Below are 26,681 nucleotides of genomic sequence, written 5' to 3' on the forward strand. Positions count from 1 at the left end.
AAAAAGAATGATATACTTTATGGGGGGGGGGGGTCACTTACTGCCTCTTTTGTAGTAAGGTTCATATGGCACCGAAGGGCGCAGTGATAAGTATGTGCGATTTATCAGATGTATGTGGGTTTGTAAAAAGTTACATATGCATGAATGGCTGCTTTATGTTATGAGTTAGTGACAGATAGCGTATCACTTACAGTTTCTCTCGGAGCAGCAGATAACCATGGCAAACAAGCACAGGGAGTCTGTAATAGGCTTAATGCAGTACTTGGGAATACTTTAACTATTAAATAATGGAGAAATCCATGAAAAACATTGGCTAAATGGGCACTGTCATAAAATAAGACTTACATCTTGGAGAAAGTGTAAACTCTGATAAATAAGACACAGGAGGAGGCCTCCTTCTGCCCTGCCACATCGTCCCACTTGCCACCAGTCTTTTCCCGAGCACTGGGAGCAGGCCCTCCGCCCCCCAGTATCACGATACCCCTTCCCCTTGGTGATCCGGCTTCATTGATTCTGCTGGAGCTATATCACAGATGGGAGGGGGGTTTGGTCACACTGGGGGGCGGCGGGCCTGCTCTAAGTGCTCCGAGCCAATGCTCGGAGAAAGACGGACACCAAAAGCAGAAACCATGTGGCATTTCAAAAAAAAGAAAGGACTGTGCCACCTGCATCCCCGCGATGGCGCTGATCAATTGAGATGAAAAAAAAAAAAGATGTTATGTACCTGTGTAAAAGTGGCAAGTCCCTCTGAAACATCAGCCAAGAGTAAGTTTTTTTATTCTAGATGCAATAAATGGCTGGAAAGGTGGACGTAGCTTTTAAATGACATGAGACCTTTTGCCTAGATTTGTAACACTATAGTTTTTCCTAATGTTACAAGAATTTCCATTGTTGTCGCATGATGAGCCGTGAAGGAATGCTGTTAGCGGTCGATGCAGATAATTTGCACTAGAGCATCTCGTGTCTCAGAAATCACCTTGATACATGATTTACAGCACACTTTAAACCATTTAAGTGATCATCTCTGACAGATGAGAAGATGAGCTGATAGATCCATTCTCAGGAGCTGCTGTCAGACATAATTACAGCCCGTAGAGGTCCTGTCTGGCCAGGTGCAGTCATTGCTGAGCTCACCTCTCAGGTTGGGTCCTGTGTGACCAGTTTTAGCACCCCACAGGCCACACAGTTTAGTAATGACAGTAAATGATAGCACCATTCAGATAAATTAATGAGATCATTTTTTTTTTTTAAATCAACCGGTGTCAGAAATTTACATAGATTTGTAATATACTTGTATTTAAAAAAAATAAATTTAAATGGGCTATCCTGGTAACAAAAACAATATTCTAAATGATCCCCCTTCCCAATACCACCCTATGTCTGATATACATGTATAATCTATCTTCCACCCTTTCTCTGTTTTTTTCCCCTCATGTTTATCTCTGGATGTCTAAAATCATCTCTTCTGTGCCCACTCTGACAAAACACTGCTCCCTCTTCCCCCCTCCCTTTGTAGACAAACGACATGTGATCTCCTCTCTGGGGTCGGGTTAGCTGTTGACTTGGTAACCCAACACCCAGGAGACATCTGGACAGTTCCCTACATGGACAGAGGTGGTAGAAGAGAGTACTGTGTCAGACTGGAAAGAAGACACCACTTCCTGCAGGACATGGTACTGGAAGATTTGAGATTTTCAAGTAGAAGTAAATTACAAATCTATATAACTTTCCGACACCAGTTGATTTGGGGCATACGTTTGGGATAATCCCCTAAAGCATTAAAGGGGTTAGCCGGTGCTACAAAAACATGGCCACTTTTCCCCCCTCTCTTGTCTCCAGTTTGGGTGGGGTTTTGAAACTCAGTTCCATTGAAGTAAATGGAGCTTAATTGCAAACCGCACCTGAACTGGAGACAACAGCAGGGGGAAAAGTGGCCATGTTTGTAGCGCTGGATAACCCCTTTAAAGGGGTTATCCAGCGCTACAAAAACATGGCCACTTTTGCCCCACTCTTGTTTCCAGGTCAGGTGTGGTTTGAACGGAGTTTCAAACCCCACCCTATCTGGAGACAAGAGAGGGGGGAAAAGTGGCCATGTTTTTGTAGCGGTGGATAACTCCTTTAAGGCATGGGTGTCCAAACTGAGGCCCTCCAGCTGTTGCAATACTACATTTCCCATCATACCTGGATAGCCAAGACTTTGTGACATGCATATACATATTTTCTAGGGAGAGATCTAGGCTAGTGAGGTAACAGGGTGACTGCAGTCAGAGAGTCAACTGGATCAGAGTTGTTGAATTGTGGAATTATACAAATGTTGGCAATAAACGGCCCTTTGCATTTATTATACGCTCTGCTCACAGTTTCCAAGCACTAAGAGGACACGGTGTCAGGGGAAGCTATTTTGGATTGTACTTTTCACTTCCTGTTTAGCTTCCTATGTGCCGCCACATCTCTGGTTCTGCTCGGAGTTCCAGCTGCCTGTAAGAGAACATTCATCACAGGTGACATCATCAGTAAACCAGATCCACTTCCTTTTTAAAGATCTTGTTTATTATAAAAAACCACATTCCAAATATTGTACAGGAATAGTGTAAAAATAAGTCATTTGGCCTAAAAAGGAACAAAAAAAATTGTTTCTACTAGTCAAGCTGGGAGCTTTCACTGTGCATCAATGTTATTGCTTTGTAAGGATGCTATGGATATTGCGATTCCTCATTCTACATATGTAATACTAAGATATGTGGGAGGTTTATCAAACATGGTGTAAAGTGAAACTGGCTCAGTTGCCCCTAGCAACCTATCAGATTCCACCTTTCATTTTCCCAAGAGTCTGTGAGGAATGAAAGGTGGAATCTGATTGGTTGCTAGGGGCAACTGAGCCAGTTTCACTTTACACCATGTTTGATAAATTTCCCCCTATGAGTACAGTATAAGCTTGTAGTCACCAACAAGTTGGTGGGAAACTGCAAGAGGCAAAAGCCTGTATTGGACCATACATCAGGACCATAGACTGGCATCAGCTAGAATAACTTGTAGCTAAATAAAGTGGTCCATAGATGGGAATGTGTCTCCCTGACTGGCGCTGCCCACCCATCCGGCCATGCTAAAAGCTAACGGTTAGAGATGAGCGAACCAGGTTCGAGTCGATCCGAACCCGAACGTTCGGCATTTGATTAGCAGGGCTGCTGAAGTTGGATAAAGCTCTAAGGTTGTCTGGAAAACATGGATACAGCCAATGACTATATCCATGATTTCGACATGCCTTAGGGCTTTATCCAAGTTCAGCAGCCACCGCTAATCAAATACTGAAAGTTCGGGTTCGGATCAAATCCAGCATGCTCGAGGTTCGCTCATCTCTACTAACGGGATCTCCTATGTGCCATAACTGAGGTGTGAGGGACCCAGAGAAAACCCTTTACTCCTCTTACCCCATGTGATCAATAATAAAAAAACAGGAACAGATTCCATTAGCAAAACAGTAGAACAATTCCCAAATTTGCGGAAGATGTGCATCATATACAGCCCACTGCAATCCTTTACATTAGTAAAGACTAGACCAGAGTTCCCCAACCAGTGGATCTCCAGCTGGTATAAAACTACAACTCCCATCATACCCTGGTAGTTCAGTGTTTTGTTGAGGAAGTTTGGTGTAGACATAGAAACAAGACATGCCTACTCTCCAGGTGGCATCTATCACTATTACTATCTTCTGGGGAACCTTAAAGGGTTCATCCAGCGCTACATAAACATGGCCACTTTTCCCCCTCTTGTCTCCAGATTGGGTGGGGTTTGGAACTCAGCTCCATTAAAGTAAATGGAGCTTAATTGCAAACCACACCTGAACTGGAGACAAGAGAGGGGGAAAAGTGGCCATGTTTTTGTAGCCCTGGATAACCCCTTTACAGGAATGCCAGCAGCTGAATTGGAATAATCCAGTCTCAGGTATTGGAATACTCACTACCCATGCTAAATTGAGGACACGCAGGAAACGGCCTCCATCAGCTTCAATGGCAGGGTTGTCCTTTTCAGCACATCTCAGTTCAGTAGCTAATTTCAAAGGCAAAGCTGCTCTTCCTGGACACTGCACAAATTAGTGACTATGTAAGAATACTGGCACATGAAAGGATCTCCCCTCTATAATATATGGCAAACCTTTTTTATGAATACTAGATCCTTTTAAATAGATCCCAAAGTATACCTATATAAGCACCCAAAGGAACCACAAGTCAATTTTTTAATGTTTAAAAAAAAAAAAAAAAAAAAGTTATTTCCTACCACCTGCTGTAGGGAAGTGCAGCACAGCTCCACTCAGGTGAGTAAGGCCAGCTGCACTTCCCTGCCTTGCCAGGGGGTCCTCTGTAAAGGGGGAGTCATATTAAAAGGGTACTCCAGCAGGGGAAAAACATATTCTCAAATCAACTGGTGTCAGAAATTTATAGAAATTTGTAAATCACTTCTATTAAAAAATATCGAGTCTTCCATTACTTATCAGCTGCTGTATGTCCTACATATCAGTGGTGTCCGATATGGTGCTCTCTGGTGGCACCATATCAGACTAGAGAAAGAAAAAAAACAAACAGTTCCTTCGGGACATTCAGCAGCTGATATGTACTGGAAGTATTTAGATTTTTTAATAGAAACTTACAAAATCTGTAAAACTTTCTGACACCAGTTGATCTGAACATATTTTTTCTCCTGCTGGGGTACCCCTTTAAATAATACAAAAAAGTAAAGGTCCCTTTGTTCTTGGTAGTCCTAGAGTTTGAACCCCTACTCATCATCAAGTGATGGCTTATCCTATCTTTACGAGATAAGAATACCTCTAGTGGGTTGTCAGGAATGACGAAAAAAGGGTCTATTTTTTTTCTTCCAGAAACAGCATCCCCCCTTCCCTCCACAGGCCATGTCTGGTACTGCAACTCAGATCCATTCAAGTAAATCTTAAGACAACAAAGCGGAGAGTGCAACTACAACATGCGGTTATAGTGAATTTGGCCCATGTATACTATGACTGCCGACCTGTTTCAGAAACCATGATGCTCCCGCTAAAGTGAACGGTTTAAAAAAATAATAAAATATAGAATAAAATCAGTTTGTAAAGTAGTAATAAAATATACATATATATACAAATTATAAAAGAAAGGAGCTAAACACTTCTCCCAGCTTTATACTGTACAGTTTCCAGTGTTCTGTTTCTATGAGGCTACAAAAAGCATAAATAAAATTATAATACATCATAAAATACAATAGACTGAAGTAGATACAGCTGTTTAGAGATGAGGGATCCAACGTTTCTTTTTTTGCACTATGAGAGTCCAGATTGTGCCGTTCTCAAGTTTTAGTCCTACACCATGTCAGAGAAAATGTTTATGAGGTTGTCAAGCCCCCACAGGTAACCATCCTCCCGGTTTCCCTCCACCCAAGGCACCCGGTGATTTAGTGTCTGCTTGTTCGCCAGCCGAACGGTTTTTCCAAAGTCTATCATCCAAACCTTGGCCAGTTCCGAGGAGTCGTGGACAAAAAGCAAGGAGCTGCCAACCACCTGAGGGGAGACAATCAGGAGGATGAGTTAGGTCACGGGTCCTGTTCATTTTTAATGCCACACTAAGCTATGGAAATCAGAGCAAAACTAAGCTGTATACATGACTAGTGCTCCCATCTAGCCAGAATCCTGCTCCACACTGATGAGGGGCAACACCCCAAAACAGCTGTATGTGGATGGATACCTGGCCTTGGTTTTTCCCTTGTCATTACATTGACTTATTTGGCCACTTAATATGGTGGTTTTGGTGGTTTCCTTACAGGAGCCACCCCTTGGCTGGGTCCTTCCTGGAGGGATATCTGGCTAGTCCTGTGTTTTGAGACTCTTCAATGAGGCTCCACAGGCTCTTTTTTGCATAGTGTGTATGGAAGCTGCCCAGACTGTTCATTTAAAACTATAGGGGTATTGTAAACCAAGGTATATTGTATAACATCATTCTACTATGTATAATCTTATGATCTGATTTTGTCACATTGACACTAAAATTAAAAGTAACATGTCTACCCCTTCAAGAGTAGAAGTATCTAGTTGAACACATTCGTGGCTCTCCTGCTGTTGCCAAACTACAATTCCCATCACGCCTGGACAGCCAAAGCTAAAGCTTTGGCTATTCAGGCATGATGGGAATTGTAGTTTGGCAACAACTGGAGGTCTACAAGTTTGCTATGTTCTACTAGAGGGGTGTCAATGGCTAGTGGACCCAGTGCACACTTTGGAAGGAGTGCAGACCTTTGTTGTATATTAACTTTCATGTGTGTACAGTGTTAAGTCTGGATAATGTGTGCAGGATACATAGGTAGATACCTCGTGTTGCTTGAAAAACTCGGACTTTTCCAGTTCTATGCGGAGCTCTTTCAATCTTGTTAAGTAATTTCTCTGCAAATAAAAATTGAGAAGAAAAAGCATGAAGTATCTCTCCTGACCTCTACTGACAGTAATATTGGCCAAATCAGGCAGATAATCAGTCCGTGTAATGGAGCCTTCAGAAAGCTGCTTAGACACTGTGTTTAATAGGACCAGCAATTAGCTGACTAATGGGCAAGCACTCACTCATCGTCTGGTCACTTGATTCTGATAGGTTTAAAGGGGTTGTCCAGCGAAAATCTTTCTTTCAAATCAACTGATACCAGAAAGTTATATAGATTTGTAATTTACTTCTATTAAAAAATCTCCCATGCTGTATGTACTGCAGGAAATGTTGTTTTACTTCAGTCTGACAGTGCTCTCTGCTGCCATCTCTGGCCGAGACAGGAACTGTACAGAGCAGGAGAGGTTTTCTATGGGGATTCATATGAAACCGAGACAGAGTTCCTGTCCCAGCCAGAGATGTCAGCAGAGAGCACTGTGTTAGACTGAAAATAAACCAACATTTCCTGCATGACATATAGTAGCTAATAAGTATGGGAAGACTTGAGATTTTTTTAATACAAGTAAATTACAAATGTATATGACTTTCTGATATCAGTTGATTTAAATAAAAAAATAAAAAAACTTTTTGCGCTGGACAACCCCTTTAAAAATTATCGACTGTCAGCTTCACATCTTTCCTTACAATAGGGGATTTACAGCTGACAGCTGATTACAGCAAAGGGCCACATGACCATTGAGTCGGGTAATGCACTGTACATTTAGAAAATCTGCGCTAATTTACAGTGTGGCTTGGACCATATAGTATGCCATCGAAACATAAATCATGACAAAAACCTAAGGTCCACAGTGACAGTACATCTTGCTCCACTTACCAAAATGTTTTTATTGCCATCAACAAAGTCTTCCAGCGCTCTCATCACCTGCTCCCGGTGTTTGGTCTTCTTGAAGTTTGTGTCACATGTTCCGTCAGCTCTCTGGAATAAGAAATTAACACCTGACATCAATTTATTGGTACTATCAAGTGGAAAACAAACAGGCATGTATGTGTGTCTGTGTGTGTTTAAAAAGCAGTAATGCCTGCTCAAGATCAAGGCTTGTAAGCTGAAAGAGACATATTTGGTTTTGCTCACCTTAATGCCCTCTATTCTAAAGCCAAAGGTTGCGGTTGAACTAAGGGTCTCCCGCCATTGCATATATCTTGGCTTCAGGACTGCTCCTTGTCTGTGTTCCTCTTCAGTAGGTGCCTCGGGGTCCACGGCGACCATTTTATCATACATGTCCTTTCTGAGCTTGGGCTTCTCCCGAGCCTTGACCAGCTCCTCCTCTAGATATGTCCTGAGGAAGGAAAATGCAAGTTAGATGGTGACATGTGCAGTACAGCTCATCCCCATTTACTTCAATGGAGCCTAGCTTGCAATACCCTGAACTACCTGTGGATGAACGTGGCACTGTTTCTAGACAAAAGCAGCTATGTTTGTCTAAATCTAGACAACCCTTATAAGTACATGATCCATCTGCCTTCTTGTACTATAGCAAAGTTACTTATAAGTAACCCCGCATAATATTAAAGGGGTATTCTGAGTTAAGAAAACTTATCCTCTATTCACAGGATAAGGAGTGTGTTAGATCATGGGGGATCCAACCACTGGGACTTCACAATCTCAAGAACAGGCCCCAAGTCCTTTGGTTTGAATGGAGAAGTGACTCACGCATGTCCACCAGTGCTCCATTCATTGTCAATGAAGCTGCCAGAGATAGAGTACCCAACTTAGCGAACTTCGGCAGCTCCAAAGACAACACATGGAGCGACAACGGGCATGTCAAAACAAAGGAGTTCCCCATTCTCAAAATGATGGTGGATCCAACCAAACAATTCTCTCCACAACTGCACAATTTCTTCAGTAGTCGATGCTCAAGAATGTAATCCAAAGCGTTCTTTACATCACTCACCGAACACCCATTTTACAGTCCATGATGGAAGGAGAATCGAACTCCGATAGAAGGTCTTCCATCTGGTTGTAGGTCTCTCCTTCCTTTTCAACCACTCCGTAATATCCAGGGACAAAAGGCCGTAAGGAGTCTCGGTTCAACCACTCTAAACATTGCTGTTCACACTGACAAAACTTCTTTAGGATTTTCCCATATTCTCCAGCTTTGAAGTTGCCTTCAAGAAAAAATAACAGTGAATTACTACTCTTCACCATCCCCCAATGCAGTGATGGTTATTTCATAAATGTTACTACTGACTATGGACTATGTACAGATCCTATTTTACTGCCCACCAGGTGTGTTTGTATAGCTGCACCTAATCTACACTGCAACTTCTTTATAGTTTATAGAGGAAGAAAATCTGAGTAAAACAAACGCCTCTTGGAATCCCATGGTAAAATATTATAGAGAAGGAAGTCGAGAGGGATTGATGATCTATAGCGTACACTATCTAGGAGCTATTAGAAACCTGATTTAAAAAATGTCTTAAGGAAATGAATGTACCCCAAAATGCCACGTTCTCTTACCTGCGTGCCCAGCCAGCTGGACCCATGGATAGTGCTTCTTGAAGGACACCACAAAGGGTGACCAGTGGACCATGTTCTTCAGCTTCCTCCAGGATGTACTCTGCAAAAGAAGAACCGAGACGACAGTGAGATGCAAGCCCCGAGACATTCTTATAGGAACGGTCATAAGTAACCACAAGTTTATCTTGGAAAGAAGAAGCACTCAAGAGTATTTTGTGAATCCGTCACCACCCAGCAATCTGGTTACAGTTCCGGAAAGGTCAACCTGACACCTGTGGGAGATTCTGGTTCAGCAACAAATAAGAGAGTTGACAGAGAAAACATTTCTGACCTCTAAAATGTTACAGACTCCACAGTGACCTTAGTGCATTGATAAGGAGGAACGAGCTCACGACACGTAGCAGGACTAGACCTTGGGTGTTGGATGGTGTTGTGGCTGACAACCTAGAAGTCATCTAATGAGTTTGTGACCTGCGGCTCTGCAACGATTGGCAGGAGAGGAAATGGTTGCAAGTTGCTATTATACAGATCTGCAAATATATTACAGTCCTGGACGGACTCCAAGTTGAAGAGAAACAATAGTGTGTTTGGCCGGTCCTCGAGCTCTCGCTGGAGGTAGGATCATGCTGGGCCAGGCATCTGCGGTTTGTTGACACTTAAAGCAAAGCAGGTGGTAGCCATCCACTCCATATCCTAGGGTGAATGCAGCCATAAGGACAGCAGAGCCAAACATCCCCTCAAAAGAACAGAAAATGGGCACACATTGCTCCAGGAGGGATGGTGACAACTAAAAATCCAAGGGGGTAAATACATGATGCTGAAGATGCACTGCTGAAGAAGGTTCATCTATGAGGGTGCATTACTAATGAAGGTCCATCTAGGAGGATGCATTACTAATGAAGGTCCATCTATGACTGTGCATTACTAAAGAAGGTCCATCTATGAGGGTGCATTACTAAAGAAGGTTCATCGATAAAGGGGGCAATACAGAAGGTTGATCTATGGTGCACTACTGAAGATTTATCTATGAGGGTGCACTACTAAAGAGGGTTCCTCTATGAGGCCATGTTTACAAAACGTATATTTTCGCAAAAGTACTGCAGTTTTTGCAGATTGCAACAACGGCCGCGATTGATACGAAAATGTACGTTACCTTGTTGTCTATGGAATCCTGTCTGGAGCGTATACACATAGTATACGCTCTGTACGGGATCTCTAGTGGCGCCGCAAACAACTGACATGTCAGTTTTCTGCGGCAGCTATTCATTGAATAACGGCCACAAAGAACCTGTCAGTGCACACAGTGGACTGAGCGGCTACCGCCGCGTGCTCCATTGTGTGCAGTTGAGAGTTCTGATGCAGTAGTGCACGGATGCGCCCGCATCAGAACTCAGCGGCGCTAAAGAACATCCAGCCAGTACTGCAGTACCGGCCGGAATGATCTTTAATGAGAGCGGCCGTTCTGTAACCCGGCCGGGTCACGGAACAGCCGGTGTCATACAGCGTGTGAACATAGCCTGAGGGTGCACTATTGAAAAATGTTCATCTATGCAGATGCATTATAAAGATGGTTCATCTATGAGGGTGCACTACTGAGGAAGGTTCATCTATGAGGGTGCCTAACTGAGAAGGGTTCATCTATGAGGGTGCACTACTAAAGAAGGTTCATCTATGAGGGTGCACTACTGAGGAAGGTTCATCTATGAGAGTGCACTACTGAGGAAGGTTCATCTATGAGGGTGCACTACTAAAGAAGGTTCATCTATGAGGGTGCACTACTGAGGAAGGTTCATCTATGAGGGTGCACTACTAAAGAAGGTTCATCTATGAGGGTGCACTACTGAGGAAGGTTCATCTATGAGGGTGCACTACTAAAGAAGGTTCATCTATGAGGGTGCACTACTGAGGAAGGTTCATCTATGAGGGTGCACTACTGAAGAAGGTTCATATATGAGGGTGCACTACTAAAAAAGGTTCATCTATGAGGGTGCACTACTGAGGAAGGTTCATCTATGAGGGTGCACTACTGAGGAAGGTTCATCTATGAGGGTGCACTACTGAGGAAGGTTCATCTATGAGGGTGCACTACTGAGGAAGGTTCATCTATGAGGGTGCACTACTGAGGAAGGTTCATCTATATGGTGCATCACTCAAGAAATTTTATATACAAGCATACATTACTAAAGAGGTTCATATACAAGGATGCATTAGTGAAGATGATACAGAAGTGACTTGCAACTCCAAAGCCATTATATGGCAATGAAAGTAGACAGAACTACATATGACATACTGTAAAAGCTGGACATGTTCATGGGGTGTTAGGACCGAATTACAGGGACAAGCCCTTTAAATGGTTGATAGAGGATAACCCAAGGATGAGCTATAGAAATGGCTTACAAAGAGATTCCCGTGAGCAGTGAACCCATAAACTGACATATTACATTCCCCCCCGAAGACTAACTCTGACACCAACCAGGATAGCGTTACCTCATCACAAGACAGGTCCATCGGCAGGGCACCCACATAGGTCCAGAACACCAGTCAGGGAGCACACGTCACAACTGGACACAGTGAGTGTGTATATGTGTGACAGCTATACTGGAAGCGTGAATTCTCCAAGTGTTACACAGCATGGGGCAAAGTCCTAACTCCAGGATCGGGCCTGCTGGATGTGCGAGGGGCAGATCCCTGGACTCACATCAGACCCAATATACAAGTCATATAAGTCATGAATAGGTGTAAAAATACACAAAAACACAGTACAAAAAAACAACACAAACGTGTTCATATAAGTAATCGTAAATATGGATGTCAGCAGCAAAGCAGGACTGTTGTACAGATTCCTAGAGATCAGTCATGTGACCACACGTCGCCTCTCTACAATAATAGACAGCTCAAGTGAGTGACTGTGCAAAGTCCAACGCTCCTGACGTAGAGCGGCAGATCACAAACCAGGAACCCTCCCCGGAGAGGTAACGTAAAACACATGGGCCCTACTGCACAATCTGTCCCATTGAGCCTGTAATGGCTGATAACAGAGAACAATGGATAACATTCAACTGCACATCACAAGGGTTTCCTCCAGTTTTATCGGATTGCCTTAATCGCATTGTATTATATTGGCCTCTTTTATGTATTGTATGAACACTACACACCATGGTACACCTAAGATTCCATCAAAAGGAATAAGAATAGTGGAAACTGACTGACGGTACATAGCAAATATCTGGTGGAAAATGACTCCGACAGATGGCCACTCCACACATATGCTATCAAGGTGCATGATTGTTTTTCCAGCGTGGGCAGCGGCCATTGGAAAGATATTACCTCTCCGGAGATTAGAGACGACCCAAAATAAAGTACAACTTAGAGGAATTGTAAAAAATGCTGCCATATCCTCGGTTTTGAGGGTCCTCCCACACATAACGAAGAGTAGATTGGCTTAGGCCAGGGATGGGGAACCTTCAGTCCTCCAGCTGTGGCAAAACTACAATTCCCATCATGCCTGGACAGCCAAAGCTAAAGCTTTGGCTGTCCAGGTATGATGGGAATTGTAGTTTTGTAGGATCCCCATCCCTGTCTTGGGCTACGTTTACTTGCATTTTCATTACTTTAGAGAAGGTAATCAAAAACTTTAAAAAAAAGAAAAACCTGTCTGTTGCCCATAGCAACCAATGAGAGCTAAGCTTTCATTTACATTATACTCTTGAAAAATAAAGGCCAAGCTCTGATTGGCACGCTAAGTCACTGACCAAACAGCTGAGAAAGTCGCAACCAAAGAGGGGGGGTGGGGCAGGCATGGCAGCCCAGGGCACTTCAGTCCCTAGGCCACTCCCCTTTGACCCTTCAGACTGGCAAACAAAAGCATTTTTTTTACATTCTTGCAAGCATGGACAAGCTAGCTACGGGTATCATTACTGTCACTGCTACTAGTGCTATATAACCATGACAATGGTTACATAGACGTTTTCTAGCTGATAGTTTCCCTTTAATGTAGCCCCTGTAACTTTTCCTGTCCATGTGATGTCATACATAGGTTTTATTGTATGGTGTGTACAGCCAGAATCTGTCCCGAAATTCCGCTCACAACCCTCGCCCACGGACTCCACGCGGAATCCCGCCTGCTGTCTCTTTCAATGGAAGGCCTCCCATCCCATAGAAAGAGATAGCTGGTGGGATTTGGTACAGAGTCCGTGGACAGGAGTGTCAAGCGGAAATTTTGGCGCCAATTCCATAGTGTGAACAGGCTCTAATACGGTGTATAAAAAGTACAATAAAAAATTAATATAAAAAACACCACTGGGGCAACGTTAAAGTATCCAAAACAAAGAAAGTGCACAGGTCCCACCATGGGCTTGTGCGAGGAGGAGTAAGCACATCGCTCCAGGAATCTTGGAATTAATCTTGTGTATAATTCTGCGGACAATCGCATGAGGAGAGGCTCCAGCCAAGTCCATTGCTGACTTCCTGAGTGTATCCGGAGTCCAGAGGCCAACGGCGTGACAAATGGCTGCTTACAGAAGGGCTTCGGAGTCTAAGAATTGTACTTTTCCTGTCAGGATGACTTAATTTGTATAAAAGAAAAATATATAGCTATATGGCGGCTGAGTTTGGACGCGGCTGTTTACATGAACTGGGCTCGGTGAAGGGTGCAGCTGTTGGGATAGAAGCTTCATTTACACAAACAGTGGAAACCAGAAATTGTAAAATGTAAATTCCTAACAATCTGTCATGCAAATGTGGCGAGAGGCCTGTAAATTGGAGCCGGGAAACAGATTTCGACGATAAAAGCCTCACACGCTAAGTAGAGAAAGCGGCAACGAACATTGCGGGTGATCAAACAACCGCCACATGTGCACAGTGACCCTGTGAGGGCGAACCTGGCTGTGGTGACCCTACTGCGTCCTGACGCTATTCAGAAACTATGCGGAAATCTGAGACCTAAACAGTCACAAAACCAGAAATTCTTTTCAGCGCTGATACTAGTTTCCCGTAAGCAGGTACCTGCGTACATGAAACGACTCGTCTACCACCCTTGTTTTCACTGCTGGGGAAAAACCAGCAGTATTTCTATGTGTAAAGCCCAGGAATTCAAGTCTTTCCCCCATAGGATCCATAAGCCGTACTTTCCCACTGTATGAAAGAGAGTCTTCTGTTACCAGAAATCACACCGCCAGCTACTCCAGCATAATACAATGCAGTTATTTTCATCCCTCTGTGAACCAGGGGATTTTCCTTGCACGCCCAAATTATTTCATAAATCAAGTATTTATGAGACGCCTTGTTGGCAAATGGCGGCATTTTCCATAAGGGACATTTAAAAGGAGAAAATTGTAAGGATGACGTGGAGGAAGTGTATGCGGCAGTGTGTAGGACGAGCACAATGAAAAAATCACTCCGAAATTAAAGCGGTTGGATGGCGCACATAAATAAGTGAGCGAGGTCGTCTGAACCCACTTGGAGCCACTCAGCTTTCTTCAGTTTACATCTTTGCATTACTTCATATTGACAAAGGGGCAAGACTTTGGTAAAAGGGTAGGTGTATGCTGTCTATCTCAGGTAGCATAAACTAGTGACAGAGAAGCTGAACAGGCTGCTGTATCACTTACATTGTTCTGTGCCGCTGTTCCAGAGATCTCCTCCTGAATAACATAGACAATAAGTAGTCCTCTCCATTATGTGCATGTGCTCAGTAGTCCTCAATATTCATGAGAAGCAGAAAGCTCCTCCCACCAGCTGCTGAATGGCAGTTATCTATTTATGCTGTGTATAGGCAATCAGCAGCTGTAGGGCGGGGAGGGGTGTGGCAAGAATCCTATTCTCCTGCATATTAGAAGAATGGCTGAACAGAATGATGTAAGTAATACACTGATCTGTTCAGAATTTCTGTCACTAGTTTATGCTGCCATCATTTAAAGAGGAATAAACCTAGTGACAGATTCCCTTTAAGTGCCGTGGGATTTCAGATATCCATGGCAAGGTTGTTAAATTTTTGAGCACTCCACTCAATAGGTGACATAGTAATAAACAAAGCAAAAAGTGCATCCAACTCCTACATCATGTGACAATGTGATAAAGTTGGGATAAGGTAAAAAAAAAGATTGCGAATGAAAAATCTTCCCTTGACTAGTCGTGACCTTACACAACCTAAACCCACCCAGAGGGAACGTTTAGGGAACTATTAAAAGCGATCTGATTTTGTCAAAAACTGGATTCCTTCTTGGTTCAGACCTCCCCGCCATGACTCAACCACTTCAGCTCTATCTAAACACAGGGTTTTCTTTGTTCTGCACAGGTCAGCTCTCGGCTGTCACACAGTCACACAAGCATGAACATTGTTGGAGAGGAAAGATACACAAAAGTATGGTATAAAAAAAAATCCGCGAGTAAACAAGACTACAGAAATAGCCGGACCGCTGCGCCGTCCCCTGTTTGTTCTTTAGGAGAAGTATTTACCCAGAACTCAATACAAAGGAGAGCAGCTTCTGTGTGCGAGTCCAAGATACAGACAACGGTCAAAGGAGACCATAGATCAGCCAGGCCGCTATGTAACGGGAGCCGGGACTATTACACACTGGGACTTTTTATAGCATCTTTTTATGATTCTTTATCACGTGTTGGCAGGAAGTAGTCACAGACCTCATTTTCTATCCTAAAGATATAGAGATGATCGAACAGCACTGATGTTCAGGTTCGTACGAACTCGAACCATCGGTATGTGACTCTCGCTTCCTGTTCCGTGGGGAAGGTGGAGACAGCCCGAATCCCGCATGGAAAACAGTAATACAGCCTAGGTAATGGGTTGTATTCCTGTTTTCCAGGCGGGACTCGGGCAGTATCCACCTTCCCCACGGAACAGGAAGCGAGAGTCAAATACTAATGGTTCGAGTTCATACGAACCTGAACATCAGTGCTGTTCGATCATCTCTAATCCCTAGTCTTGATTGGTGGGGATCCCAGCAATCAGACCCCCCAACCCCACCATCAGTTATACCCTTCTCTATGGATGTAGGATAACTTGGGAACTTCAAAGGGAATCCTCCTGCTTCCTGGTGATGTCATCTTCAGGCCGTTGCTGGCACGGGCAGCGCGCGTCCACTTGCCGGTTTGCACCTGCGCCCTGAATCTGTGCGGTCTGCGCAGCATTAACACGCATGCGTCGTAGTGCAGAGGAGCCTGAAGCCAATGCCCTCAGTTGATACGCTCAGTGTGTCTGCACCGCACTACGGCGCATGCGCATTAATGCCGACAGGAGCGTGCAGACCGCACAGACCACAATGGGCACGCTTGCCCCGTGCCAGCAACGGCACATGCGCGCATGAAGATAAGGTCACCAGGAAGCAGGACACCGGGCCACGATGAATATGCATGCCAAACAGGGAGGAGGTAGTAGTGGTGAGGCGTGCCGAAGTGCTACCAATATAACGGGCCATATTGTGGGCAAACTACAGCACTGAGGGCAAAAAGAAAGGTAGGCCACGCAATGGGGCACACACATCTGCACTACACTGTCAGCACCTCGGGACCGACCCAGGTGCTGACAGATTCTCTTTAAGGCTTAATAAACAATCAGAAAAGCATCCCCTCCATCGACTTGATGTTTAGTGAAAATAACACGGAACATTCCTCAGTTCATTATATATGAAGAATTGAACACAAATCCATTAGTAATACTTTGCCTCGACTTGTAGCGCCAAGACTTTGGCCTCTATAGCCCTCGTGTCTGTGGTAATTTCATAGATTCTGGAGCGTCACATGGCCGGATGGGCGCGCTCACTGACTCATTAACCCGCTGGGCCGAACCCCACACTATTTATAGCTGATGGTTAATGGGTTTAATTGATGCGAAGACTAAACAAACAGGCTCCCGGCAGACTCATTTTCTCACACATAAAGGGAGTATTGTTTGGGCCTGGGGGTTTAGGTCTTTGTCTTGTTTTACTAGATTATCCTGATGGCATACACAGTTTACAAAATGCCCCATTGAGAAACCTATCTAGAATGTTTACTACGTGGCGGCCATACTACTATGTGGATATAGGTCCATACCTGAGGCAGACACCAAAGTAGTGGGGGATGGGGGTCAGAGAACATAAATGGTGACCACACTTGGGAAGGGAGGAAACATTACGGTTTCTGGATAATTTACCCTCTTGGTAACAGATTGGACAGCTTTGCCCCATATAGTCCCATTTGCAATGCCCCATACACCACAAGTACAACCATACACAATAACTATGCGCCATATTGCAGCATCTTTGGGTTGGAATTTTTAGGAAACATTTCTCCAGAAATGTTATTACGCCATGTTTTTGTAACCCTGGATAATCCCTTTAAGACTGGTCAGATTATTACATCTGCAGGTGTCCACAAATGCAGACAGACATTCTCAGGCGTCTAGGACCTTGGGACATTGGAACAATAGTCTGGAGCGGGTAATCTCTGACCTGTCTCAAGCAATTTCACAGTCATAATTGCAAAGTAAGAAAACCCTTTTTTTCCCCCCTTTGGATGCATGTTTACGGATTGTCCCCCCCCCCAAAAAAAAACACACAACAACAATAAATGTTTCAAACTCAGATCATGTGTCACAGAACGGAATCCCTAGCATGTATGCACAAACATCCCCACCAAATTGGGAAATTTTTGCAACAGCCGGTGGGCCACAGGTTGGGGAACCTCACCTTAAATTGTAGTAACTCCAGGATGCTCGAGTCCGATCGTTCCTTCAGCGAAGAAAAAACGATCGCAATTACGATCATAAGTAACAATTATCGTTCCATGGAAATGAGTGAACGTTTTCAGGTCTTTCGCAATAGCGGTCGTTTGAGATCGTTAATCGTTAACGATTATGCAAACGATAATCGTCCAGTGGAATAGGGCCCTAAGGGTGGAGTGCCGGTATACAGACTTTATTTACTACATGTATCCATGTTTTCCCGAACTCGCAAGGGCTACATCCAACTTCTTTAGTTGACGGTATTTAAATGGCGAATGATCGGACTGAGTTGCGCTTATCTCTAGTAGCTACATGGAAAAAAAAAAATCCTTTGCTTTGGAAAGAAGGACACCACCACACCCTAGTTTGCTCTGATGTCTCTTGGTACACTCCCTGATGGGCACCTTGCCACCTTGCAGTGTAACTTGAGCCAAATCTGTCTCACCAAAAAGCAGCCATACAGGAGAAGTTTCAACTTCATGTTGACATAACAAACCATAGGAAACAGCTGTTACAAAAAAAAAAGTAAGCATTCATTGGTAGGTTCTTCTGGCTCCTGGTATTGTGGCCAAACAAGGTAACCAATCTCCCCCCCCCCCCCCCCCCCCCCCCCAAGCACATGATGGCCTGTAATGTCTCTCCGGTCACTTGTCCAGTTTCCCCCATCTGGTCATCGAACAAAAACAAGTGGTTTGCTCAAGTAGCAAATAAACTAGAGATGATGATCTCATACACCAACAATGTCACCTTCATTCATGAACGTGTCAAAGATCTGGCACCGGAGAGGAAAGGAGCACATCCCGCCACAAAGAGCAGATCCACGTTATATAACAATGCTGCGTCTTATCTTACGGCATGCATGCTTCAGCAAATGTTGACAAACAGACGGACGTGTTTGCTGACTGATAGAAGGAAAAAGAGAAATCTGACGCCAGGGTTTCAATGACTGTTTGGATACAAATTCAATATTTGCAGGTTACGTCGATAAGAAAAGATGGTGACGGGTGAGACAAGTAGTCTATGGGTGAGACAAGTAGTCTAGGAGGGGTGATAGAGTCTTGTCCTGCATTATGAAGCTGGAGAAGCCATAGTTGAGCGGTATGACCTGATGTCCTAATCAATTTAATCTATACTTTCTAATGGTTTGACCATAGCAAGCGAAAGGTAAACCGTTAAGGCCTTGTCTACCAAGACAAAGTAACTCAGGGATAGCAAGAACGTAACCCTAAGGTGACCATGCCCAGACGTGCTGCACTAACACTGTACAAGCCAATTACCGTCTTGTATCTGTAAAATAATACATAGCCCGAGGAACACCTACCTCCACCCCACCCATGTGAACCCTTATACTTCGTTTTAGCCTGATTCCAACATTCCTAATGTGGAGGATTACCTCTCGATTCACGGAGGTGCACAGACTTGTTGGAAAGCTCAGTGTTTCTAGGCCTCCACCCATCTCCTGTTTCAGCTTCTTAGAATCCATTCATGGCCGTCCAAGTTCAGAGCTTGGTCAACTTTTGTCTACGAGTGCCTTCCATCCGTAGCTCTCAAAAAAAAGAGAGCCGATTCCATACATTGTCCCTGTGAGGCTGGCCCCGGAGCATAGACAAGCACCACGTCAAGTCTCAGCCTGCCTGCAATAGCGAGCCCACGAGTTGCACAATGGTCGGAGTGTCAGATTTTGTAATTTTTTTGCATTTAACGTGAGGCATAAATAATCTCTACTAATATAGCACTGCATGTAAATTCAGGGCACACAAACAATTCATGACGGATCCAATAACCTGCAGAGACAGGCGAATCAGCTCCTCCTCCCTTCTGAACATCACTTACATCTTATGACAGATTGTTTCCATTGCGGCCTGCTTGTGGTTAGAGGTTAGCGAGATGATCAGAGGCGTCAATGTAGCGTGATGTACACAGGATCCCAGTGCAACTCTGCAGAACTTGTCTATAGCACGAAGAAGTAACGCATCCACGATACAAGTGTGTGCAATGTATAAAAAGTGCCGCCTAATGCCCACATGTACTATACATACACGATAAGACGTGAATGAGCAGACATCTCCGCAAGGTCCCCAGGGTCCTGTGGTTACAGCACGTCTCGAGGAAACCTGTACTTTGCATGTTATGCTCCAATGAACTTAGTACAAGTAAAGCTCAGTTCATATCCCAGTTTTGCTCCTGGCAAATGTGCCCACAGGCCACCATGTACCCAGCGCATGCCAAAAGGCAGTCCTATACACTGGGCCGGGGTGCCTTGGCATGGCTTTTTTCCCCACAGTATCAGGAAGATTGTTTTTGGAGTCAATAAGAGAGCGGGTACACCAGAAATTTATAGGAGGGCAAGGAGGATGTAATAAAATAAATCCACAAACCCAGCGCCAATGTTATTCAGATGGTGCTTCCCGCTGCTGGCACCAGACACTTGGCACTAACGCTTTCCAATAAAAACTTGTTGGGCTTCTTTCTTAAAGGAGCTGGTAGGTTAAATCGATACTGTCATTTAAAAAATAAAAAATAAAAAGACATGTCAGATGTTTTTATCAGTCAGGGTTGCAGTGTCGAGACCTCCACCAATTTCTAGATATAGCCAGTGTAACTCCTCGACGCAGAAGATGGGCTCCAATATAAGTCTATAGAGCCCATATCCTACAATGAGGTGGATCACCTACAGCTGTATCTAGAGATTGGTGGAGGTCTCAGTACCAAGAACTTAAAAGTATGTTCACACTGAGTAAAATCGGTGGAATTGACATGGCAATTCTTTGTGCTGAGAGCGGTAGGAGCTGAGGCGCGCGAGCATTCCTGTGGACACACTGTGGGACTATGGGTGGTATTACACGAAACGATTATCGTTGGAAAAATCGTGATCGTTTAATAGGATCCGGACCTATTTTTATAGTTTGATCATTCGCACATTGTTCGCACATCGTTCGGTGGAATAAGAATTCACAGCTGAAACGTACGCAATAGCGACGACTAAACGACCACAAGAATGATCATAAATAACGATCATCGTTTTGTGTACTTGGGCGAACGATTTCGGGTCGTTTGCCTTAGCGGTAGTTTAAGATCGTTTATCGTTAGTCGTCGGAAAATTTCTTGGAGTAATGGTACCCTAAGGCAGGTGGGATTCCGCAGCAGAGGGTTCCGCTGCGGAATTCCACCGATTTTACTCAGTGTTAACATACCCTAACTGATCAAAACTTTTGATATGTCGGCATCATGTGCCAAGAGTGACACTTTAAAGGGGTTGTCTAACCTTAGAAACACATGGCTGCTTTCTTCCAGAAACAGCACCACTCTCGTCCTCAGTTTGGGTGTGGGGTTTTGCAGCTCATTTCCAGTGAAGTGAATGGAGCCAAATTGTAGTACCACACACCCAACCTGAGGACAGGGGTGGTGCTGTTTTTGCAAGAAAGTAGCTGTGTGTTTTCTTATCGTTGATAACCCCTTTAACATGAGGGAAAGAAAAGCCATTCATATATGCAATAGCTCGATTACATCTGGATACCATCTGCAATACCCAATCTAAGGGCATCCAACACCACCCAAAAACAAGGGTTCACACCTTGTACATCAGGGAAGCTTCTGACGTCTCAATCAGGAAAATCAGCCAATAGTGCTTTGCCGGCCAAGTATATATAAGTTTAGTGGTAACAGAAAGTATGGAATAGACTACGCTATTCCCACAGATAAGATCATGTAATACGGATACCACATTAGGCTACTGTTATCGGACGCCAACATATGGTCATAGGAGAACACATCTTCTCTAACACTTCAGTCTATAGTGATCACATGAATACATGCCAACCTGGAGCAGGCACTGGAGGTGGGTATATGGGTACATAATGCATCACTATACATACAGGCCACAGGACAACAAGGCCATACACAATCTACCACATAGGCCCAAAACACTACAAAAAAAAAAAACAACTCAAAATGGCTCTGCTACCTTACCAGGAGACGACCAACGCTGCCAGCTACGGGGATACCCACATCATACAGCACCCTGGGGCTCCCCAGCTGTCGTGAGGATACAACTGCCGGTCAGTCAGGGAATGCTGGGTGTTGTGGTGTCACACAGGTAGCAGGTATGACTCACTATAAGAAGACGTGAAGGAAGCGTTTAGCTGGTGAAGGCTGCAGGAGGGCGCAGGGAGTCTTCATTACCAGGACATACCCCGCTCTCACACCGGGCTCAGCTACAGCGTGCTCTCTAAAAACACAATCATCGCTGGCACAGGGGAGGGGTTGCTGCTGACGTTGGAAAGTTGCTCAGTAACTGCAACCCCCAGGAGAATTTTTCCATGACAGAGGAGAAAAATAGTGTGTAACCGGTTAACCCCTGACCTCCCGACTCAGGTAAATGACCTGTGGACCTGCAGGCACTGAGGAGAAAGGGGGTCAATGGACAAGCTGAATGCTCAGACTCCTTATATCCATATACTACACGGTGGTGCACCTGTCTCCTGATGGAAGGGGGTGCGCCAAATCCTTATTGTGTAAGGAGAATCTGATATAAGACTTATGGCGTGTTTACACAGAGATTTATCTGACAGATTTTTTAAGCCAAAGCCAGGAATGGATTTGTAAAGAGTATAGATCCCAATCTTTCCTTTATGACCTGTTCCCTGTTTATAGTCTGTTCCTGGCTTTGGCTTCAAAGATCTGTCAGATAAATCTCTCTGTGTAAACGCACCATTATCCAAGGAAAGAGGAGTCACACTTACCTACAGGCAACAGGAGCAACTAACCCCCGCCCCCCCCCCCCCCCAAAGTTTGAATTCTAAAATTTTTGTGAACAAAATCAGGTTCTCCAGCTGTCAGGGCATGATGGGAGTTATAGTTGTGCAACAGCTGGAGAACTGCATGTTGGGGAAAGATGCCAAAACCAGGGATGGGGAACCTTCGGCCCTCCTGCTATTGTAAAACTACAATTCCCATCATGCCTGGATAGTTTGAACTGTCTATTCCTGGATTAAACAATAGGCATGTTCTTATTTCAGCCACTTAGAGGGCCCTTTAAATCCTACAAGGTCTGACGCCAAAGTAACGCAGCAAAATTTCCCATCTGCAAAGTATAAAGCAATACCTGTAACCAGTCAGTGCTGGCCGATGCAGTCCACGTCCACAGGAGCGGGCAGATTAAGTCCTCGCAGGGAGACAGATAATGCTTTGCATAAGGCAGCTTAACATCTGCATCTCTGGGAGGCATCTAGGGACAAAGCTGGATTATACAGGAGGCAATGAGAGCTGCGTCTACAGGAGGATACACAACACCACCATCTCACCACCACAGATTACAGCTGTCCACATGAGGGAAACCACTACTCCCAGCTGACCAAGCATACTGGGGGTTGTAGTTCCACAACACCTGGAGCTGGAAAACACCATGGGAGAGATTTATCAAACATGGTGTAAAGTGAAACCGGCTCAGTTGCCCCTAGCAACCAATCAGATTCCACCTCTCATTTTCCAAAGAGTCTGTGAGGAATGAAAGGTGGAATCTGATTGGTTGCTAGGGGCAACTGAGCCAGTTTCACTTTACACCATGTTTGATAAATCTCCCCGCATAAGTCTACTTTACCTTTAAATCCTATGTTGAGCACTGAACAAGTTTAATCTACAACATTATCTCTCCTCTTCCCGACCCCTGGGCATAAAATCCAAAACCATTTTGGAGGCTTCAGAGCTGAAATCTCCCCAAACTCTTTGTGCATACTGCTTTGCATTCTGTAAACGATTCTCTATTCAGGCCGTATACAGGAAGCACAGCTAGGCCCATACTCAGCACTGATATAGGTTAGAATATACGTATATATTGTTCTGTACCTACAGCGTGGCCTTGAGCTGTAGTAAACCAAACACGGTCCACCAGCTAGTGACAACAGACGCAGGCGCCTCCGGCCACACGGCCATATACAATGGAATACGTTTGGCGGATGCCGTAAACATGACGCACATGGGGCCTTAGGCTGGGTCTAATGGCAAGCTTGTTGACAGTATCCAGTGGTGACCAGAAGTGTGGATGCAGCTCCGGATTATAAGATCCCCCCAAAATAAAAGGCAGCTTTTGATCTTTTTTTATTCTGACAATTTTTATAAAATGGGAGGGGCTTCGCATAAAGGGGTGTGGCCTCATGCACTAAAACTTCAAACCATGTACCCAAAATCTAACTGAGCTTCTAGCTGGTGCACTCGGCAGTCATGAGAGACGCAAATCTCTTAAAGTGGTTATCCAAGATTAGAAGAATATAGCAGCTTTCTTCTACAAACAGCGCCACCCTTATACACAGTATGCATGTGGTAGTGCAGGTGAATAGAGAGGAGATATAATATCACACACAATCTATTCCACTCATCTGAATTTTACAGAACTCACAAAGATTTCTAAATGGAACAAACCTGAAGAGTTTATCTGTGTATTAATGGAATATTCCCAGTATGAGAGTATAGGCCTGACAGATGAGGGTCCCCCTGATCCACTGACTAGGTGTAGAGGACCAGGACCACCGGCAGGTAGTGGGTTAATCCGGACCTGGTGAAGCAGCTGGATCAGTCGCCTCCCCTGAAGGTGCGGAGATCACACCCTGCTGTTTGTTCAGTGAGACAGGAATTTCTGACACAGAACTTAGGAATTCCTGCCAAGTCCATTCACCATACAGGAGAACGGTATACCCCTCCTGGTGTCAGATCTATATTCTGCTGCAACTCCAGCCTATGTAGCCGCCATGAGGCCGGTATCATATACATGTGCACCCCCAGCCGTCACCTCCTATCATCAGGAATATGGTCAGGCTGGGACATGCAGGCGTTACAGGAATGCACTATACTAGTGTGAACACGACCTTATATCAAACACAGGGAGGGGGAGATATACAAGTACATACCGTATGTGCATCCGACCTGCCTCTGCAAGCATTTACCTTTATTCACATCAATGATTATTACATAAATGATGGGACTGGGGTTTCATGCAATACCTAAAAACATGAAGAGCATTTCCAATGGTCATTCAGCTTTTCCTGGCTCCAGAACTGAGGAGACATTATATATAGAAGTTGTAGTACCAGGCAGGTTTAGAAAAGCAGGTGGCAGCTCCTGTAGGACACTTAAAGGGGAAGTCCTAAGATTAAAAGTACAGCCCCTAACTACGGGAGAGAGGATAAATAGCTGAATAGTGGGGGGTCTGACTATTGGGACCTCTACTGATCACAAGACAATTGCTGCGTGAATGGATTGGTGGCTGAGCATGTTCGTGCTGATCTATTCACTTGGGGGACATTTGGCCTCTGTACCCAAGATCAGTGGAGGGTTCTTGCTGTTAGAAGCCCACCAATAAGCTGAGTATCACCTATCCTGTAGATAGGTGGATCACTTTAATTTTGGCATAGCCCCTTTAATTAGGCTATAGTGGTTGTCACCCAGCTTTCCTAGAAGCCTGAGCGATATCCTGAACTTAAAGGAACTGTAGAACATCCACTTTGCAGAAACAGCGCCACTTCTCTCCACAGGTTGTGTCCGATACTGCACCTCATCCACATTTAAGTGAACTAGGGGCTTAGCTGCAATACCTGAAACATTCCAGAGAGAAAAGTGGCGCTATTTCCATCAAAATACGGGACTATTTTTTGCCTTATTCTAGACAATGCCTTTAGATTGTGGCATTCCACCTAAAATCAGTAACTATGTCGAAGACAAGTCTCCATGTACACAAGATGCCTTTAGTCTATCTTATTGAATTCAAGGACAGATCCAGACAAAACTATTCCACTATGACACATACACAGAGAAATAAAAAAAGATAATTTGCAGAAGGGACGTAATAGACAAAACAAATTGCAGTCACCTAATAACTGAGGGGAAGCGGGGCTGATTCTGGACTACAGGTCCATTCAAGTGAATGGTGGCTAGTGTTGTGGCCCCCTCTTTCTCACATATCTAATGCTGCGTTTACACGGAACGATTATCACTCGAATTTTCGCAATAACGATCGCATATGAGCGATAATTGTTCCGTGTAAACACAGCAAGCGATGAGCGAAAAATCGTTCATTTTGATCTTTCAACATGTTCTCTTATCGTCGTTCATCGTTCGCTAAAAATTCGCTGATCGCTTCGTGTAAAGTCTTTCAAAGATTCACCCTATGTAAAAGATGTGCTTAAGCGATCTTAAAAACGATCGCAATAACGATTTTTCTTACTAATCTTGTAACGATTTTTCTCCATCTAAACGCTGATCTTTATAAAAACCAAATCGTTGCTTCAAAATCGTTAATCGTTCGATTGGGCGAATGCTGCGTTTACACGTAACGATTATCGTGCGAATTTGCGCGATAACGGTCGAATTCAAACGATAATTGTACGTGTAAACGCAGCGAACGATCGAACGACGCACGATAAATCGTACATTTTGATCTTTCATCAGGTCATCAAATCGTCGTTCATCGTACGCAAAAAATTCGCAAATCGTTCCGTGTGAACAGTCGTTCGCCGATTTAACCAATGTGTGAGATAGGCTTAAATGATTGCAGTGCGAATTTTTGTACGATATATCGTACCATCTAAACGCTGATCGTTATAAAAAAAAAAATCGTAAATCCGACATCACTAATCGTACGATCGGACCAATAATCGTTACGTGTAAACGCAGCATAAAGTGATTATGTATCCTATCAATATGACGGTGGCAATCACCTGATCACCTCAGGTCAGACTCCCAAGACCCCCCTGAAGATGTCATGATCTGCCACCCTCTTTATCTATATAGAGTATGTAGGGGTTGTTTTGGTGGGACAGTATTTTTATGTATACTTTAAAATTACCATCGGGCCATATTGGGAGAACCGATCCCAGTCAATTCCCAGCAATCACGGGACGGGCCACTTGGAAATAACAGCACAGTAACAAAACAACACGACGAAACAACAAGCGGAAAAAAAAAGAAAAGAAAAGAAAAATACATGCGAGCAGAATGTGACAGGAAACAGGGGAAAGTGACAAGACGAGCGCACGTGTAGGTA

At 44.2% G+C, this 26,681-nt stretch overlaps 1 protein-coding gene across 1 annotated transcript in view; it reads right to left on the bottom strand.

The window, feature by feature from the left end:
- Nucleotides 1-4,245: 4,245 nt before the first annotated feature.
- ITPKC (inositol-trisphosphate 3-kinase C) overlaps nucleotides 4,246-26,681 on the bottom strand; it is a 55,079-nt gene continuing 32,643 nt past the window's right edge. Inside the window, exons 4-9 of the mRNA XM_069943476.1 lie at nucleotides 8,929-9,028; nucleotides 8,363-8,576; nucleotides 7,543-7,747; nucleotides 7,285-7,386; nucleotides 6,347-6,418; nucleotides 4,246-5,542 (exon numbers count right to left, since the gene is read on the bottom strand). Of these exons, the coding sequence (XP_069799577.1) occupies nucleotides 5,345-5,542; nucleotides 6,347-6,418; nucleotides 7,285-7,386; nucleotides 7,543-7,747; nucleotides 8,363-8,576; nucleotides 8,929-9,028 (891 nt within the window). The 3' untranslated portion in view covers nucleotides 4,246-5,344. The remainder of the gene's footprint in view (nucleotides 5,543-6,346; nucleotides 6,419-7,284; nucleotides 7,387-7,542; nucleotides 7,748-8,362; nucleotides 8,577-8,928; nucleotides 9,029-26,681) is intronic.

The sequence above is a fragment of the Dendropsophus ebraccatus genome, chromosome 10 (genome assembly GCF_027789765.1).
Source record: "Dendropsophus ebraccatus isolate aDenEbr1 chromosome 10, aDenEbr1.pat, whole genome shotgun sequence".
NCBI classification, from domain to species: Eukaryota; Metazoa; Chordata; class Amphibia; order Anura; family Hylidae; genus Dendropsophus; species Dendropsophus ebraccatus.